General features: G+C 32.8%; 5 protein-coding genes across 5 annotated transcripts; 2 read left to right on the plus strand and 3 right to left on the minus strand.

Moving 5' to 3' along the window:
* Positions 1-2,351: 2,351 nt before the first annotated feature.
* Positions 2,352-4,321, minus strand: LOC108772465 (peptidyl-prolyl cis-trans isomerase E). Its single transcript, XM_018537994.1, has 4 exons — positions 4,258-4,321; positions 3,437-3,606; positions 2,778-3,140; positions 2,352-2,669 (listed from the first exon to the last, which is right to left on the minus strand). The coding sequence occupies exons 1-4, from the start codon at positions 4,289-4,291 to the stop codon at positions 2,352-2,354; spliced, it is 885 nt and encodes a 294-aa protein (XP_018393496.1). The 5' UTR covers positions 4,292-4,321.
* An 804-nt stretch (positions 4,322-5,125) lies between these two features.
* Positions 5,126-6,767, plus strand: Ssadh (succinic semialdehyde dehydrogenase). Its single transcript, XM_018537968.1, has one exon. The coding sequence runs from the start codon at positions 5,126-5,128 to the stop codon at positions 6,644-6,646; it is 1,521 nt and encodes a 506-aa protein (XP_018393470.1). The 3' UTR covers positions 6,647-6,767.
* Positions 6,768-8,158: 1,391 nt separating this feature from the next.
* LOC108772450 (ancient ubiquitous protein 1) lies at positions 8,159-9,928 on the minus strand. The gene is made up of 3 exons (XM_018537976.1): positions 9,740-9,928; positions 8,548-9,455; positions 8,159-8,388 (listed from the first exon to the last, which is right to left on the minus strand). Exons 1-3 carry the CDS (start codon positions 9,778-9,780, stop codon positions 8,159-8,161), a joined length of 1,179 nt encoding a protein of 392 aa, XP_018393478.1. The 5' UTR covers positions 9,781-9,928.
* A 1,146-nt stretch (positions 9,929-11,074) lies between these two features.
* Positions 11,075-13,546, minus strand: LOC108772441 (type 1 phosphatidylinositol 4,5-bisphosphate 4-phosphatase). Its single transcript, XM_018537966.1, has 6 exons — positions 13,283-13,546; positions 12,996-13,180; positions 12,690-12,899; positions 12,095-12,235; positions 11,970-12,024; positions 11,075-11,721 (listed from the first exon to the last, which is right to left on the minus strand). The coding sequence occupies exons 1-6, from the start codon at positions 13,368-13,370 to the stop codon at positions 11,636-11,638; spliced, it is 765 nt and encodes a 254-aa protein (XP_018393468.1). The 5' UTR covers positions 13,371-13,546; the 3' UTR covers positions 11,075-11,635.
* Positions 13,547-13,802: 256 nt separating this feature from the next.
* On the plus strand, positions 13,803-15,061 carry LOC108772411 (uncharacterized). Its single transcript, XM_018537932.1, has 2 exons — positions 13,803-14,169; positions 14,434-15,061. The coding sequence occupies exons 1-2, from the start codon at positions 14,081-14,083 to the stop codon at positions 15,059-15,061; spliced, it is 717 nt and encodes a 238-aa protein (XP_018393434.1). The 5' UTR covers positions 13,803-14,080.
* The last annotated feature ends 84 nt before the right edge of the window (positions 15,062-15,145 follow it).

Consider the following 15,145-nt stretch of genomic DNA (forward strand, 5'->3'; position numbering starts at 1 on the left):
TCTTACACAGTTTTTCTTTTACACAATTTTAGTAGATAAATTTTTAATAATCTAATAGAGTGTGCCTATTTAAAATGTATTTTACATAAGCATAAATGTTTTTCAGCGAAGTAAATAATAATTAAATCAATATACTTTTGTTCCCCGGTAAAATTAAATAAAAACCCCAAAAATTATTTTAAGCACTCTATACGTAAAAAAGAAACTATATATATATATATATATCTCAATATATTGATACGTGCTTACAATCTGTGTACAGTTAGTAAACGACACACACAATTAGCAAATAGTGACAATCAGTAAATAATCGTAAAAAATGATAAAAGGCATGTGGAGTGCCTTTGCTTAACAGCAATGTGTATGCATAACCTATTTTTACTTCTGTACTTTACCACTTTTTATCTATCATCATTAGTTACTGTTACTAACTGTTGAAGAAGATAAAAATAGTCCATTTCTACATTTGTTCTATTAGGTCAATCAGAAAGTTTCGTCTGTTTTTTTTTTTTTACAAAAAATATAATTTTATTTAAGAAACAAAATGAAAAAGTACATTAATGAAAATATTGTCCATCGTTAGCGACGACTTTTTCCCATCTTTCGGGCAGCTGGGAAATTCCGCGGTAAAAGAATGACTCATCTTTGGATTTGGAGGCTATCCAGTCAGAGACCCATTTTTCAACCTCTTCATAAGAATTGAAGCGTTTCTTATACTTAAGTGCACGTGCCATCGACGGAAACAAGTAGTAATCGGAAGGGATACAGCCTGGTGTATAGGCCGCTTGTGGCAGCACTTCCCAGTGAAACATGTTTAACGTTTCCTTTGTCACCTCAGGCCGAGTGTTGTCATGAAGAAAAACCAATTTATTCTGACATAAATTAAATTCTTTTCGTTTTGAATACAATGCTTCGTTCAACCTGAGTATTTGTAGGTAGAAGAGATGCTCTGTGAGTGTTTGATCAGATTTTAACAGCTCATGGTACACAACACCCTGCTGATCCCACCAAATACAGAGCATTGCCTTCTCTCCGTGGATATTCTTTAGCGTCGATGTTAAGGATTGGCCGGGGTTGTTAAAATAAATCCATTTTTTATCCCCATTGATGATACGATGCAAAAACTTCTTTCTTTGTAGCCTAGCAAGCAGAATTTCGCAGATGACTTTTCGCCTTTCAAAGTCTCTTTGCATTCGACATAGGTTTTTACCCACCAATGCCGGTAATTTTTTGTCTCCAAATGCTCTTGACTGTTCAGAACACTCTTTGTCCTTCACATCAAAATCACCACTTTTAAAACGTTGAAACCATTCTCTGCATGCTTTAGCGGAAGGAGCACTATCACCATAAACTTCTACAAGCATTTGATGAGCTTCAGCTGCAGTTTTCTTCCAGTTGAAGCAAAAGATTAACACATCGTGCAAATGATGCTTATTTGGCTCAAATTTCGGCATTTTCGATGCAGTAAGAAGCAATGTTATTGATGCAAATGTATACTTTTACGGCTCCTGCAGACTGAATGCGGAAAGTGGAAACGCTTGCTGCGTGGCAGAACAGAACGCGGCGGCGTTGACGCGATAACCAATCAATGGCTACGTTCAGTAAACTCAACAGTTAAGTGAGCGCTCGCTGTTATTGGTGTATTCTTTTAGATCATCCAATCCAATTTTAAATCTAGAAAAATATACCAATAATAGAGAGCGCTCACTCAACTGTTGAGTCTGCTGAACGTAGCCAATATCTTGCCGGCGAGACGTTGATTGGCTATCACGCCAACTTCCGCCACGCGACAAGCGTTCTGTCTGCAGGACTGCGTTCAGAATCATCATCTGAATTCTGAGTGCACCAGGTATCGTGTTATCCTTGTTTATCATTCGTGAACAACAAGGATAAAACAACATCTGGGTGCATCCGGACGACGATTCTGAACGCACCCCAGGAGCCATAAGTAAGAAAAAAAAAAAAGAACAGACCTATTATATACTAAATTTTATTGACAGATGACCTAATAAAACGGTCTTATCATTTCATTTTATGCCTGGTTCATGCTTCAGGTCTTAATCCCAAGATCCTAAAATTCAACCAATAAAGCTGCCAGTTCTAACCGAAATTTGAACTCTATTGGCTGAATTTTAGGATTAAGACCTTAAGACCGAAGCATAAACCAGGCATTATCCAAATTATTATTTACAAAATGGCACGTAACAAAAATCAATGTCATTTCTCGCTTCTGACGTCACGATTCAATGTAGCTGTGGTGACTACTTAGTAGTCTTAAAATATAAAAATTTCGAGATTAATCTTTTACATACTTTAATTTATTACAAAAAATGTTATATACACAGAAATAATTATACTAATTCTCCGCAAGCAGTTATGACAACTTTTTGTGTCGGCGTGCCTGCTTTTGTTCCACATTTTTCAACTTTTCTAAGTATATCTAATCCACTGAGGACATGTCCGAAGACAACGTGTTTTCCATCTAGCCAGTCTGTTCTGGCTGTACACATGAAAAATTGTGATCCATTTGTATTTGGGCCAGAATTGGCCATTGACAAGGTTCCTGGACCCGTGTGTTTTAATTCAAAATTCTCATCGTCGAACTTGTTGCCATAGATTGACTTTCCACCTGTACCATTATGATTCGTAAAATCACCTCCTTGGCACATCTGTGATATTTATGTTAAGGATTTTTTACTTAAAATTAAAAGAAAAGACAAATAAAATAATCTGAGAAACCGTTTTCATATAGAATAAAAAATTTGATTTAAGGATACAAAATCTGGAATAATTCTATGAAGTGTGCTACCCTGATATCCATATCCCTTTTCATGCGTACAAAGTGCTCGGAAGTTCTCGGCAGTCTTTGGTACAATATCTGCTCGTAACATCATAATAATTCTACCCACTTCTTGTTTTCCTATGCTTATGTCAAAGTAAACCTGAGGATTCTGCTTTGATTTCTTTAATTGTGCGACATCATTTGTCGTCTTTGTATTGTCGTCATTTTTCAATGTCTCGCCCGCATGTTCTTGTAGCCAAGAGTCGTCTGCCCATACCGGTTTCGATGAACCTTCTTTTATCTTTTGCGGCTTAGCGATATTTACTCTTATAGTTCGGCCAAACAACTCCGAGTCGTTCTGTTAATCAACGTAGATTAATTTTGATAAATTATCACAATCATAAACAACATGTCATATTGTTTTTACACATGCTTAATGATTAGATAGGAAAAAAAGTTAGATTTACATCAAAGTAACATTAATGCTCTCTATATCCTTTAAGTGATTTATTTTTGTGAAAAACTATCAGTGACTTTTAAGATCTTTTGAGAGCTTCATAAAATAAATTACTTATGACAAAAGAGTCTATAAAATCAATATCAGATGCTATCAAACAATTCATTAAAGTTATTAACGTCATTTTACAAATATACCATATTATCTATAGCTGCGGCTGCATCTTCTGCTGTTTCAAATTCAATGAATGCAAATCCTCTGTGTTTTTCAGATTCATAATCTAATGGTATTTGGACATCAACAATTTCTCCAAAGGGTATAAAAGCTGCATGTAACACTTTTTCATCAACTTCTTCAGCTAAGCCACCTAAAAAACAAGAATAGAATTTGTACTTAAACAATAACTTATTACACAATATATTTTTATTAATGATTATAGTAAAAATTATTTCTCAGATATATAAATAAACAATAATTTAGAATGAATTGACTTTAATCAAACTTTGATTAATTCTAAATAATAAAGTAATAAAAAAAGATCAAATTTGATGAAGAAATCCAAGTATGAAAGATGATAATAATTTATTCATATATATATTGATAAAAATAAATCATGGAACTTTTAACATTTAACTTGATTATCTTATTAGCTTATCTTATTAGTCTTAGAAAATAATAACTTAATAAATTAAACAAATAAAAAGAAACACTGGATAGAATGTAAAAGGAGTCGCGAGGCATTTAATTATCCTAATGGACTGTCAAACTTGTCAAATATCTAGTATGTACAATATTTTGTAAATGAAATAAACAAAATTAATTAACTTGATATAAAGATAAAATATTTGATTCAAGCATAATAAATTATGCAATCAAAAATTTTGTTGCAAGCAATTATTTATGCCGGTTGAATTAATCATCGGTTATTAGAGTTATTTACAGTTTGTGATTAAAGTGATATTCTATAGGTTATGCTATGCATGTTTAGATTTGATATTTTCTATTAATTTATACATGCCTACGTAAATGGTCCGCTTTGTATTGCCGCTCATGATGCGTGAAATACTCTTCGTTGTATTTTGCAGTGATCCCAACACAACAAACAATCAAGCTCGATAACAAGCGTATTGACTGAGGGACGCCGACGCGTCGGCACTCACGGAATCGTTGATCACTGAGGATTTATAAGCGCGATGTAATCGGCAGTGAGAGGACGTCACTTACATAAGCTCGTTCTGATATGTCAATTGGGCTTTCAATTGACGGGGTTGCTAAACCGATGGAATAAATGAACCAGTGACGCGTAATACTATCGTTAAATTAATAACCTGTTGAAGGTAAGAGTTAAAAACGTATTAATATGATATATCTAAATTCTAAACTGAAAAGAATATTATGTTTTAGAATTAAAGCAGTAACACACGATGTATATTTTCTTGTTGAATTGTTTGCGTTTTAGTGAATTATTAGGAATTATGCGTTCTGTGTACAATATTAATTTTATTAATTTATCAAAAGACAAGCAATCTAGCAAGAAAACATGCTGGTTTTATAAAAATAGACTAAGAAATAGATATAGATAAGAAATTAAAAATTGATTTGCACACAATTGTTAATATGTTGTTTCACACACGCATCATGTATGGAAGATAATTACGCGTGCTTATATTGATAAAGGTAATTTATGATATCACATATATATCACAGGAATGAAACACAAATATAATCAAATATAGATAAGTGAATAAAAGTTTGGAGTCAGTGTAACATAATTTTATACATAATTTATACATGTGTACTTTTAGCTATATTTAAAGATTCTATTATTTAATTATTCTTATAGTACAACTCTTCTTTACAGAATACATTTGGTCACTTGTGAGAGAATGCTTAGAACAAAGTTGTTACAACAGTATGTGTTGCATCATGTGCCTTTGAGCTCTAGAACAATGCATCTCTTGAGAGATAATGCATATGTTAATGGGAATTGGATAGGTGCCAGTAGCAAACAAACATTTTCCATTTGCAATCCAGTTGACAATACTATAATTGCTCATGTTCCTGATATGAATGCTGCTGATACTCAAGTGGCCATTAATGCTGCTGCCAAAGCTTTCGAGTCATTCAGTAAAACTACAGCCAAAGAAAGAAGTGATTTGCTTAGAAAATGGTACAATTTGATGGTTGAGCATTCCGAGGACTTGGCTCTTATCTTGACTAAAGAGAATGGAAAATCTCTCGCTGAATCTAGAGCAGAGATTAAGTATGGAAATTCTTTTGTCGAATGGTTTTCAGAAGAAGCTAGAAGAATAGGAGGAGAAATACTGCAAGCTCCTGTATCAAATAGAGAATTATTTTTATTAAGACAACCAGTCGGTGTAGCTGCCTTAATCACACCATGGAATTTTCCACATGCTATGATTACTAGGAAGGCAGGTGCTGCACTTGCTGCTGGCTGTACATGCGTCATTAAACCATCCGAGGACACTCCGTTAACAGCATTGGCACTAGCAGATCTCGCGGAACAGGCAGGCTTTCCTGCAGGAGTCTTGAATGTAATTACTACGAGTATAACAAATTCCGCCACCGTTGGCAAAGAGCTGTGTGAAAATCCAAAAATAAGAGTACTATCATTTACTGGTTCTACAGCTGTAGGGAAAATCTTATATAAACAATGCGCCTTAACCATGAAACGGCTTGGCCTCGAATTGGGTGGTAACGCACCATATATTGTATTTAAATCTGCAGATGTAGATCTAGCTATAAATAGTGCCATGGCCAGTAAATTTCGCAATACTGGTCAAACTTGTGTTTCGGCAAACAGGTTTTTCGTAGAAGCTGATATTTTTGATGAGTTTGTTACAAAATTTGTGACGAGAATTGAGAAAGATATAAAGATGGGAGACGGTTGTAAAGAAGGTATCACTCATGGGCCACTTATAAAGAAAAGTCAATTAGATATGATAGATGGTCTAGTAAAGAATGCAGTTCAGAAAGGTGCTAAGGTACATTGCGGCGGACATCCGTTGTCAGACCTAGGACCATTGTTTTATGCGCCTACTCTATTAACTAATATAACTAAAGACATGCAAATTTACAATAAAGAAATCTTTGGCCCCGTAGCAGTAATAAATAAATTTTCTAGCGAGGATGACGTATTGAAGCAAGCTAATGACACACCAGTTGGTTTGGCTGGATACTTCTTCTCACAGGACATATCGCAAATATTTAGAGTTGCACGTAAATTGGAAGTTGGTATGGTAGGTGTCAATGAGGGATTAATTTCATGCGCGGAAGCTGCTTTTGGTGGGATAAAAGAATCTGGTTTAGGAAGGGAAGGTTCTAAACATGGGGTTGAAGATTTTCTTGATATTAAATATGTCTGTGTTGGCAATCTTAAATACTGATACAAAATGCATTGTGAATAATTAATCACTGATAATAGTTAGTATAAACAAGAGCAGACAATAATAGGCCATATAATTTAATAATCTATAATATATAATAATAAATGATTAAGAGAGAGAGAGAGAGATTAGAATTGTTGGCTATAATTCATATATAAGACTATTAATTTTTAATAATTCGTTTTTACTATAGTTAGTTACAAGTTCTTGTAGTAATAAACATTGAAAACAACTTAATTTGAGATTTTAGAATTCAAGCACTTTATTTAAATTTGTATCATGTACATTTATTAAATTTTTATATTTATATGTAACAATTTATTACTGTATATGTATACATTTATTAATATTAAGTGAGAATATCAATGAGAATATTAAGTTTCTTTAGTGCATATACATAACTATTATAATAGTATAAAAGTATTATTTTTATATTTTATTTTACTAATTTGTTTATTCTTATGTTATAGAGTTTATATTTTTTATATCACATATATATAACACGTATAGTACAAAACAAGTCTTCCAAATTTTATAAATGGATATATAATATAAGAAATATTTCAGAGAGAACATGGGCATATTTGTTCTTACATTTATCTATTTTTTGCATAGACACTATATATAGATATTATATACTTTAATTGTATACATCATAATTACTAAGAATTACGAGAGAAACTCTATGGAGAATTTTAGACAATATATATAAGAATAATATGAAATGTATACATAAATACATATATACAAGTCATAATTATACTTTTATAATTATATAATTGTAACTATAAATATATAGATTTTAAGTATATATAGATTATTGTATCTCATGTTTTTCTCCACTTATGTTATTTTTTTAATAAAACTTTTGTCTGCCATATTCTTTTATGACTTAATTGTCAATTATAATTAAGTATCAAAATGATATGTCCAAATTTATTTAAAGTTCCATTAAAAAGAAAATTTTATTACATTTACTTATAATTTAACATAATCATGTAATTTTTATTTATATTTGTTTATTTATTAAAAATATTAAAAGATTTAAATGTCTCTTTATATTATGTATGTATCATAGTGTATACATTATTTTTTATTAAAACTAGTATAAATATTTTTAATTTAAAAACAGATTTTGTGGCCTCATATACACTCAAAAAAAGATAAATACTTTTGTGACGTTTCGTTCATCTACAACAAAATAATTAAAAATTCAATATAAAAGTCTTAAATCTCCCTGCTGTTCAAGCGAGTAATTCCATTATTATGATCAATAATTGCATTATATAATACATAACTGATAATTGCATTATTTAAAAACGACTTTTCTATAAGGTATTGCTTATGATTATAATGGATAGGTTTTGTACAATTACGTGTGATCATATTTTAGAAATAAAGATGTATTCACACATGAAGTAATAGTAAATATAATACATGAACAGTAAACATGTTATATTAATGTTATTATAATGACAGTGTTATAACCAGAATAAAATAATAGTAAAAATGTCAGCAATTTGTCAGTCCATGTTTTTTAATATACCTTTCCCTAGCTTCTTGTATCATTTTAGCTTTCTTCTCTTGGAAGGAAATAGTACCCAATATGTTAGCCTTCGTAGAACTTGAAGATGCACTGGACGATGTTACAGATGATTGAGCTTGTGGATTAGGTTCTGGAGTATAAGTAACTATGCCATCGAGAATATTGGCGATCGTAACATCAACGTTTCGAGTTTTCACTATAATAAAAATCAAACGAACAAATTTAATAACTGCTATTACCAGAAAATCGCTATATACAATAATTACTGTAAGATTAAATAAAATAAGATTTGAATAAGATAAAAGAGATGTAAATAAAAATTAAAAATTAACATTTCAGATAATTATACACATACTGAGATCTCGTAGAATCACATTGTGTGGAACAAATGGAAGTACTTCGCTGACTTGATGAACCATCCTTTGTATTTCTATACTATGTATAACTTGTGAGTTTGGCGTATTTCTGGTAGGACGCGCGTTACTGAGTATTCTCGTGCGGTAGCGCTTTTCATACTCAATTTTGTCTGATACAGTATGAGAACATGTCTGAAGTCTCAAAGCATCTGCGATATCTTTTTCCACTTCTCGTACAAGTATCTCATGATCAGAGTTTCGTCTGATTTTCAGGTACTTGAGTGTGAAAACTGTATAGGGCACAAACATAAACCAAAATACTTCTGTCAACCTTGTTGAAGCCAATGAGGTAAGCTGCACAGGTACAAGTTCTGGTCTTGACGCTTTGATAGCAACTGGCTGGACAGATGTTTCTATACTGAATGGCCAGGAATTGAATTTCAACAGAGCAACTTGGTTGTTAGTTGTGCCAAATTCGGGCTGTACAGACACACTATATGTAGAAGTAGAAAGAAATTGCTTTATGTTGGCAATTAGTGTCTCCTTATTGTTCATATTCATTTTTTGGATTCCCAGCGCATTACTCAAGGCAGTAGGTAACTCCCAAACACTAGGGATTACCGTTTGTGTTGTACGACGTAAGGCAAAGTGATCCAGAACTGATACACTATTAGCGATTATTATTCTCGATTGCTTGTCTCTGGGTTCATTCTCAGTATCGATTTTAATTACGATACCAAAAGCAATCCTAATGCCATAACTTAAAAATGTTCGAAGAGAATTGCAATCAGGTAGTAGTGATGCTAGAAGCCAGGACAGCAATACCACCAACAGTCGCAGCAACACAAGTACAAATCCTATTGGCGTATATAAAATTACAAGTAGAAGGCGCCAATCGCTGGGAAACCTAAATTCATAACGTAATTGATTAAACTTTAATGTTTTAAATTTGATAACTATAGTAAAAAGTAATCAGTTTTTATTCTGTCTAAATATCTTTTACAAAGAGAGAGAGAGAGAGAGAGAGAGAGAGAGTGGATACTCCATATGACAAAGAACAATTTTTTAGTTGCAAGAAAATCTCTTACACTCGTGTTTTTAATCAATATTTACAATGAAAATAATGTATTTGGATAATAATAGCCGTGCTCAGCAGATTCTTTGCAATATTTGCAATAAAAATTGTCTTACCTGCTTTTGTTAAATAAATCCTGAATATCAATTTGTGACATCTCTTACAACAAACATCTGTCACATTTGAAGGTATAGTACTTGTCGTTCGCGTTTTCTTGTTAATGTCCAAATGTTAAATCAAGTATCTCCAGACAGTGACGCGATTATTGTTTGACCCTTTCCCTCACATACTTTTCAGTAACCTCCCTATTGATGCGGATTTTCCTTTTCGCTACTTTCAGCAATCAGCTGTTCCGCAGTAGCATGACTAGTACTAGGGATTTTTTTCCATTTACGTCTCAGCGGGAATTTCAAATGCTTCAAATATCATTTCGCAATTCGGTAATTCGTGCGAGATATCAAATTCTATTTATTTAATCTTATATTAATCAAGACATTACGAATGATAAATTAATTTGTACTTCTTCTTTTGTCCCCCTTTTTCCTCTCGGATCACAATTACCACTATTTGAGTTGAAAGTTTCAAATCCAGATTTGTATCTCCTTGAAGATTAAGCAGGAACAGTTTTGAGTTAATTTATACTTAATTCGCTTCGCTAAAGATTATTCGAATGAAGCTGAAACGTTTGCATTTTCTTAATTAATGTAAGATCAAATAAATAAAATTTGATATTGTGCACGAATTATTATATTAAACATAACTACTCTCATTTGTTTATTTCATAGTTGTTGTTTGAATTTCAAAAGATATTTTACCGATATTTTACTAATTTTTATATATTTTGAAATTATTTATTTATTAATTGCTTGAATAATGTTCTTAATTCTTTTGTGTATATAATTCACAACAATGTTTCATAGTAATTAAACAATTACTCATTTTTCTGGGATCAATAAATTTATTCGTATAATATGTAATAAACGCAACTGTTAATTTTTTACCAAACGGAATTTATTTTTTTAACAAGTATAACATATCTTTCATTATATGATAAAGAAACTTATATAGGTTTGATTAAGAGTTGTCTAGAAAGAAGAAATGTATTTAAAAGAGCATTGCAGATTATAAGGACATGACGAAAATCATCAACAGGAATAATATTTTAATTTTCATAATCGATGTATAGTGTATTTTATGACAATGAAAACTAAAAAAACATCTCGCATCCTTCATATAACATACCACATATTTGGATTTATATATTACCTAAGTGCGCTATTTATAATATTAATATATACACTGATACTTTTAGCTCCCTTGTAATTGCATTTATCTGTGCTACAAAATCCATATAAACCCAGAAATTTAAAACAATGTAATTTTTTTTATGTATTCAATACAGATGTTTTTTTAATATAGAATGTAAGAATAAATTTAAAAACAGATTCGCACAGACTCATATATATATATGAGTTTTTAAAACTTACTTTATACGTACGTTTGGAATAGTATGAGCACATTTGCACTTTGATTCTATCTATGTGCACTCGATACGCATGTATATAGAAAGCATGTATGTATATATATATATATTTAGAGCATATTCTCTAGTCAGTAAGTTGAAAATAAAACTCGAAGCCCATAGCCATTGATCCTATGCTTGTATATATAAAAGTGCATAAGAACAATTCTTCATAAAATACAGGCTTTCGAGAAAGATTTCCTACGATCATTATTTTACCTGAAGAAAGCATTGTAAACAATTGCCTTCTTCTTGATCACGAAACATGTTCGTATGTGTATGCGTATTATATATAAGAATGTATACACGCATTAACATAAACAATACAGAACTGCATACGCACATCATATGGCCATATATATATATCGCTCTTGCCTTAAAAGGATTTGAAATGTCACATTACTATACATTTGTTCTAAATAGGTTACATGACATTCATCTCAGCGGAATTGATTTTGTGTTGATTGTTCATTGTGTGTTGTTTGGGAGACTACATAGGACCCTCTATCAAACTGATCTTCATCGTACAGTAATAAATGCTGCGACCCAAACATAAAAGCGCCAATAGAAATGCACCTGGAAACGTGATTCAAAACGTGATAAACAAACTTTTGAAACAGCATTTGAATATTAAGAATTATAAAATTATCGATAAACTTTGACATCTAAAGCTTGTGTCCATGATGCTAAAAAGTTTTCCGAGAACTTGGAGAAAGGATCAACAAATCACATTAAAACAATTTGACTAATGCAATTGGTTAATTATATCTCTATTTGAGATCTTGGAGCAGTTCTAACATCTTTGAAACATTGTTTATACTTACCAACATAAGCTACATAAATTCCACCATTTGTTTTTACATATTTATAGGTTCCAACCTGTAATTATACACAATATAAAATAAATATCACATTAGATACAAAGAAGAATTGAAGTTTGCACACATACTGTTACAGCTATAGCAATTATTAAGGCTATAATCCCAACGATAATGAATACAATTCCTCTTCCTCTAGCAAAGTCTGGACCAACGGAAGATATCTTACGGCAATGTGGACATCGAGCCAAAGCGTTATTTAATGTATTAAACTGTGGAAGACAACATTTTGTCGAAAAGATAAAAATCAATAAAACAATGGATACATTCAGCGGACATAACAGTTGAGTAAGCACTTGTTGCTATTGGTATATAGTTCTAGATTTTTATAGATCTAAAGGTCTATTCCAATCACAGACAATAATTACTGTTCACTCAACTGTCACATTCATTAAACAAGACTAATAACTTCAAAGTTTAATCTACAATGTACTTTACTTCCTGTGTTTTGCTTTTTACTTCTTGCCTTTTTATTTTTTATTTGTCTATTTCACCATCTGAGATAAAAGTTGATGAACTTTAAAGGAGACAAGAAACACTTGAGAAGATACGTGATTATTGATAAAATAGTTACAGAGGAAAGAAGCAAGAAAGGAAAAAGCAAAAAAAGGACAGAAAACAACAAGCATATTAAAGATTTAATATACTATATCTTTGATGACTCACCAAGAATGTGTCATGGCAATGGGCACAGCCTACCCTGCACATGCCTGGCATGGACAGAACTGGAGGTGTAATAGGGCTTGGAGCAAGATTGATAATACGTTTACAATTTGGCCTGGGACAGGCAATACGCTGCGAAGAACTCTTACATATGAGCAGACAATTGCACGGACATCGTACATACTTCTTTCCAGGTGGAGCATTTCGTATGGGCTGTGCAAGAAAAGGAGACAATAAAGACTCTTAGCATTAACATTGTTACCTACTAGTAAACAAACTGCAAAAAAGAAACAATCTTTGGAAACGTACTGTAGCCTCGTTACATTGACAGCACTTAACGACGTGCTGATCCCTCTTTCCGGAAATATCTATCATCGCTTGACAAACTCTGCAAGTGACCATTGGCATGCCACCCTGGATGGCGGACTGATACGGCGGTGGCAGCTCATCCGGGCCGATCGTGGAGACGGTGTGCACGTTGGACTGTGTTTCGTCTGCAATAACAAACAAGATAATGACATTCTTGTAGCGGCGATTCTCAGACGCGAACGCGTTCTCACGAGCGAACGGAGCGCGAGACCTGCGGCGTAACGTACCGCCGATCGCATCGTTGCTGTGCGAGCTGTACGTGACGTTTTCATTCTTCAGCAGCGGCTGCCGCTCGCCCTCCTTGCCGTCTCCCATGCCGAACGACGATGGGACCAACTCACTACCACGGCACGACGGACACGATTCGCTTCTATTGTTTGACAGAACAGCTCCCGGTGCATCGATGACAAGGATGACAAAATACGAATTCCCCCCACTTCCCCGTATCGTCCACGACGTCACGTAAATACAGAAGAGAGATTGCGGTCCTCCCTGTGGGTCTCGTCTGCTCGGAAGAAAAAAAATTCGCACTGTCCGCACTCGAAGCGGGACGAATGTATGGCTCGGAGTTGGCGGGAAAGAGACGGTAGATCAAAAGTGTTCCAGAATCGTGCAGGAGGCGCGGCCGAGAGACAAACGATTATTGGACAATGTAAGATGCGTTTCGGAACGTTGCAGACATTTTCGTTTTTCTTGACGTTGGCTGCACTGCATCGAATCATGTTGAATATGGTTGAATATCAATATCAGAGCAGAGAGAAATTTGAGAGCAGCCACCAGCCAGCTATTCCAACTTTTTTCGTGTAATGTTTACATCAGCGAACAACGAACATCCTCTTTTACGATATAGGCATTAAATATTACGTTTATTTTACAAAATAATCGACAAAATCGTATTGAAAAATGGATGTGGTGGCTCCAAACCAACTACAGCGAACTTGACGATTGTTTTGCAGAAGTAAACTGGAGTAAACGCTTGATCAGGCTAATCAGTGTGCAAACAGGAACAACATTTCATAACAATTATGGAGACCATTAAACATTTATGGAATGTCAATCAGTTTATAACGAAGCTGAAGTGTCCATTGGTTACAGATTTACAGATATTTTACATGTAATTTCCTATACTTTTTACTTATATTATTTATAGTAAATATTGAATTTCTTTTTTCATGTTGATACAAATGTCAACGTTATTGCTCGATTACTATTAAATATTATTTAAAATGTGTAAAAATTAAAATAGTTTTGTTAATGCGACTTTATAATTATACTTTGATAATAAGTAATCTATAGAAAGAAATGTATTTTTATACTCACATTGTCAATGGATCTATGTAAAAGGATTTCTTTTAAATGTTTATTAAAATGTTTTCAGGCAGAAATGTAAAAGTTTTAGCAACAGTATAGAGTTGCCACAGCAAAATTTTGGACCATTAATGGCATGTTCGCATTGTGGATCACTTTGGAGTACAGTGGATCATCAAGTTCGGATAGCAAGAGGTAGAAAAATGTCTAAATCAGTGAAAAAGATTTTACAATACATTAAAGAAAATCCAGGTCAAAAGATTCCAAAAGTTCGTGCAACTTTAGCACAGAAATCTATAAAAAATGAGATGAATAGATTGGCCATTAAATGTTCTATTTGTTCTAAGAACACTGAGTTACCATTCAAGAAGAATAGTCACTTAAAGTCGGTAAAGTTGAATAATTCACAGCCAGAGACACCACAAAGTAACCATAAAAAGAAGAAAAAAAAATCTAAGGATAAAACTGCTGGTTTAAATATCTCAGGTTGCACATCTGCATTACAATTAAATAAGAAAGATAATAGTATAACACCTACAATATCGCCTGTGATCACGCCTAAAATAATTTCAAGTAAGAAATCTATTTCTCCCCAAAAATCCAAGAAATTGAATATAGAGCGATTAAAACGTATTATGGAAAATAAAACACCTTCAAAAGCAAAAAACTTGCACAGTTTTTTGGCCGAGTTATATTGAAAATGTAAATACATATATGTATATATTATGAATATCTGTATAATAATATATAATATTTTTTAACAAAATGAGTAAAATAGTGTG

This window comes from Cyphomyrmex costatus, unplaced genomic scaffold, assembly GCF_001594065.2.
Source record: "Cyphomyrmex costatus isolate MS0001 unplaced genomic scaffold, Ccosl1.0 scaffold189, whole genome shotgun sequence".
Taxonomy (NCBI): Eukaryota; Metazoa; Arthropoda; class Insecta; order Hymenoptera; family Formicidae; genus Cyphomyrmex; species Cyphomyrmex costatus.